The sequence below is a fragment of the Stigmatopora argus genome, chromosome 1 (genome assembly GCF_051989625.1).
Source record: "Stigmatopora argus isolate UIUO_Sarg chromosome 1, RoL_Sarg_1.0, whole genome shotgun sequence".
NCBI lineage: Eukaryota > Metazoa > Chordata > Actinopteri > Syngnathiformes > Syngnathidae > Stigmatopora > Stigmatopora argus.
Window position 1 is genome coordinate 15,292,270 of NC_135387.1, and position 4,180 is coordinate 15,296,449.

The following is a 4,180-nucleotide window of genomic DNA, read 5'->3' on the forward strand; positions in this document are numbered from 1 at the left end:
ACTCCTGTCCGCATGGTGGCAGACGTGGATCGTTCAACTGGTGAGTCATCAGCCGCACATTGGCTGATATATGAGAATTGGCAGTATTTTTAGACACAAAGCTGATCCTGGAGCAGTTGTAAACGATTCTCATTTGGTGCCATATAAGTACAGCAGACAAGCTGTTCAAGAGCCAATCGTCCCGAGGACCAAACGCTAAGCTGAAAATGTAAGGTAACTGAGTGGCTATATAGAAATAAGCAGAAAATATTTTCGAATGTATTAAGAAAATGTTACTGATATGAAATGTATGCTAGTCATTCTGGCCATCCCTAATCTCCGAGCTAGCAATAGCATGACTAGCATGCGTGCACGTTTACCCTCCGTCACTTCCGGTTAGTGTTACTAAAATTGTAGTCCTTTTGATTCCTGGATAGAGAACTCATTTCCCCAACCCTTATAGAAATGCACTCGTAGTTCCCCTGGGTAGGAATTTTACAAATGTATATTTAGCATATTTTCCCATATACTCCTGCCAAATGTAACAAATTGGGACGTTAATATACATTTTGAGATGAGCGATTCTATATTTACTTCTTTCCCTAGATATAGACAGGGGAATCCCAACAAAGTTATTGCGGTTATGAGTGTGACTTTTTATTTTTGGCAAAAAAAAACACTGGTCCAGAATGGACAATTCCTTGCATTACATGAAGGTTAATTGGTCAAACCATGATCTTCACAGGGCTGAGTGTGGAACGCCGGTAACTGGAGCTTTTGGGACAGTCTCAGCACCGGCAGACGAAAGAGAAACATATAGCCAATCTGAGAATAAACCAGAAGAGGAGATCCACGCAATTCCGATCCACCTGCGCCCAGATCTGCTGCTTCCCTGCGCCGACCTCGTCAACTCTGAATGGCAGAGAAGTCAGGCTGCACGTGTTCACTCCCTTCAGAAATCCTGCCCTGATTTCCCCACCTGCCTGGTTCTCGTGCAGGGGCCCGGAGGCGCCGAGAGGACACTAGGACACGCCCGGCTCTCTCGAGTAGTAGGCCACGGCGGCAGCCTTTTTGTGGAATCCGTGGTCGTGTCCAAGGCGGAGAGAGGTAAAGGCTATGGACGAACGTTGATGGAGATGACCGAGGATTACGCCAAAAGACAAGGCTTCAAACGCCTCTGCTTGACCACTCATGATAAACAGCAGTTTTACAGCCACCTTGGCTACACGCTGTCGACACCGGTGCAGAATGCAGGTGCTGTGGCATCTTTGGTTCCTACAGAAATGCTTCTCAAGCTCTCCGGGGTTCCAAATGGAAAACTCAACCTTATAAAACAAACACCGAAAGTAGAAAAGTGCAAGCAAATTTGGAGTAATGGACCTTCCTCTCTTCCTCCACCACCTCCAGCCTCCTCCATGCCACTCCCACCACCACCTCCAGCACCCTTCATGCCACTCCCTCCACCACCTCCATCAAGGCCTCACCTGCCTAGTGGGGCACCCGTGATTCAGACTTTAGCAGAAACCCCTTACAGAGATGCAAAGGGAGCATCTATTTTTTGGATGCACAAAGACCTCTGAAGGACATCTCTGGAGTACATGAACAGAATACCGCACTTGAAGCTGGTGTTATTACACGTTCTTTTTACGCCACAGTCTCCACGGTATCTTGTTAATGCACTGGCTTTCATAGACAGCGATTGATGTCCTGTCGATGTGAACTGGGAGGTTGTTGGTCTCTCAGTTTAAAATGATTGCATGTCAATCACTGTCAATGACATATTGTATATTACATATATATATATATATATATATATATATATATATATATATATATATATATATATATATATATATATATATAAAATATATATTCTAACGGTTAGAATGAAAACCTGCACCGGCTGAAAAGGTGTCCTCTTTATGGGTTAGAACAGGGGTCGGGAACCTTTTTGAAAGAGAGAGCCATAAACAATTCTTATTTTCTAATGTTATTGCCAAAGAGCCATTCTCAGAATGTAAAAGTAAAAATATATGAAAATGTGCATTTTTTTTGTAATTTCACCACTTTTTAATCACAAAAAGTCTCTGATTTCTTTTGACAACATTGTTATGATGTTGCTAATCAATCAGTATTAATGAGATGAGTAATGAAAAACTAAATTATGATTAAAGTGGTGCTAGAGCTAGTCTTAACGCCACAGTGTCGACGTGACGCTCCTATTGGTGCGTTCAGGACTCGGCTCTCTCACTAGTGATTTTCATTATTTTACCTCACATGTTAGTGGAGAGCCATATGCACCCATGGAAAGAGCCACATATGGCTCCCGAGCCGTAGGTTCCCTACCCCTGGGTTAGAATCTAACCCATAAAGAGGACACCTTTTCACTAATCTGGTGTCCTACAAGTGCAATCAGTGGATTGCAGTCAGGTGCTTCTTTTTTTTCTTCAGAAATCTCATTGGTCAAAGTGCCTTTGCTGAATCGGCTGCAACAAAAACCTGCCCCCACAGCGGCCCTCGAGGACCAGTTAGCCCACCCCTCGTCTATATAGTATACCAGGGGTGGCCAAGTCCGGTCCTCGAGAGCCCCTATCCAGTCTGTTTTCCATATCTCCCTCCTCTAGCCCACCCGAATCAAATGATCAACTCATCAGCAAGCTGTCCAGAAGTTTGATATAGATGATTTGATTCAGGTGTTTTGCTGGAGGGAGACATGGAAAACAGGCTGGATAAGGGCTCTCGAGGACCGAACTTGGCCACCCCTGTAGTATACTAGGTGAGAGGGTACAAAAACAACGAACAATTGAGTCAGCAGATCTTGGAGATGGAGTTTCCTATTGCTGAGACACCATAAATATCTTCCATTCTCACCATTTTCTGGAGCATAACCCAGCTGACTCCAACAATACAATGGGCAACCATTCATGCTCACACTCACCTAGGGGCAATTTAGTGTGTGTTCAACCAGCCTACCATGCATGTTTTTGGAATGTGGGAGGAAACCAGAGTGCCCAGAGAAAACCCACACAAGCCCAGGGAGAACATGCAAACTCCTGGGATCGAACTCTGGACCTTCGCACTGTGAGGCCAACAGGGTAACCACTCATACGCCGGGCCGCCTATAGTATACTATACATATACTGTATATCCTGGAGCAATGTCTTGATAGGGTACATGGTATCGGCATTTTCTGGAGTATTATACAGTATCAAATCTGGTCCCAAGACCGGGACCGATCCAGTAGTCGTGTGTTTTCAGTACACACCTGAATCAAATGATCATCTCATCAGCAAGGCGTCCAGAAGCTTGATAATGGTCCTGATTATTTGATTCAGGTGTGTTGGTGGAGGAAGACAGGGAAAACATGCTTCTCAGTGAGACTACCACAGTAACAGAGTATCCTGTTATATTTGTCAACAGAATATGTCCTAATCACTTGAATAAAAAAACATATATATTGAAATGTAGTCTCAATTTTATTTGTTTAAAAAAAACCACAAAAACTAATTGTGAATAATCTATTCATGTTATGTTTTAATTCAAAGCAAAAGTGGACATTATTATAATCTTATTTGTTATTATTCATTTCTTATTTTGGATCAACTTTAGAGTATTATCGGGTCTGTAATATTTGTACTTCTGTTTTTCATTCATTTAAATGTTTTTATTCATTCATTTTCTGAACCGCTTACCCTCATATAGGGGGCAGAGGGTGCTGGAGCTTAGCCCAGCTAACTTTGGGCATCACCTATGTTTTTATAATAAATTCGTAATATTATTTATTATTAAATTGTAATTGTATATACTATCCATCCATTATACTGGTATAATGACAAAAAAATCAATTCAACTTTCAACAATGCATGTCCTCATGGTCGCGGGGTGCTGGAGCTGAATCTCAGCTGAATTTGGGTTGAAAGTATAGAATACCGACTGGTAGATCGTGATCGATATATTGAGAAGCCCTGGTGTAGATCATTCTACACAAGTGGCGAGTAGTTTTACCACTCTGACTTCTATGTCAGTACAGGGTGCAACTACTGTCCTTTACTATGCTGCCTTTTCTCCCCCAGTAGGACCCCTGTGGTTCTCCTGACTCCCACACTCCCTCCCTCTCTCCCCCTCTCTCCCTCTCTCCCCCTCTTTCCGTCTCTCCCCCCGTGTTTTGCTCCCTTCCAGTCGGACTCCAGTCCGGCTTTTT

The 4,180-nt window shown here is 43.2% G+C and overlaps 1 protein-coding gene and 1 long non-coding RNA gene across 2 annotated transcripts; both read left to right on the forward strand.

The window, feature by feature from the left end:
* The first annotated feature begins 101 nt into the window (after positions 1-101).
* naa80 (N-alpha-acetyltransferase 80, NatH catalytic subunit) lies at positions 102-1,762 on the forward strand. The gene is made up of 2 exons (XM_077605834.1): positions 102-208; positions 725-1,762. Coding segments are annotated over exons 1-2 (837 nt in total). The 5' UTR covers positions 102-206; the 3' UTR covers positions 1,560-1,762.
* Positions 1,763-2,856: 1,094 nt separating this feature from the next.
* LOC144083341 (uncharacterized) lies at positions 2,857-3,442 on the forward strand. The gene is made up of 2 exons (XR_013303528.1): positions 2,857-3,225; positions 3,315-3,442. It is a non-coding gene; the product is annotated as an uncharacterized LOC144083341 (long non-coding RNA).
* Positions 3,443-4,180: the final 738 nt, after the last annotated feature.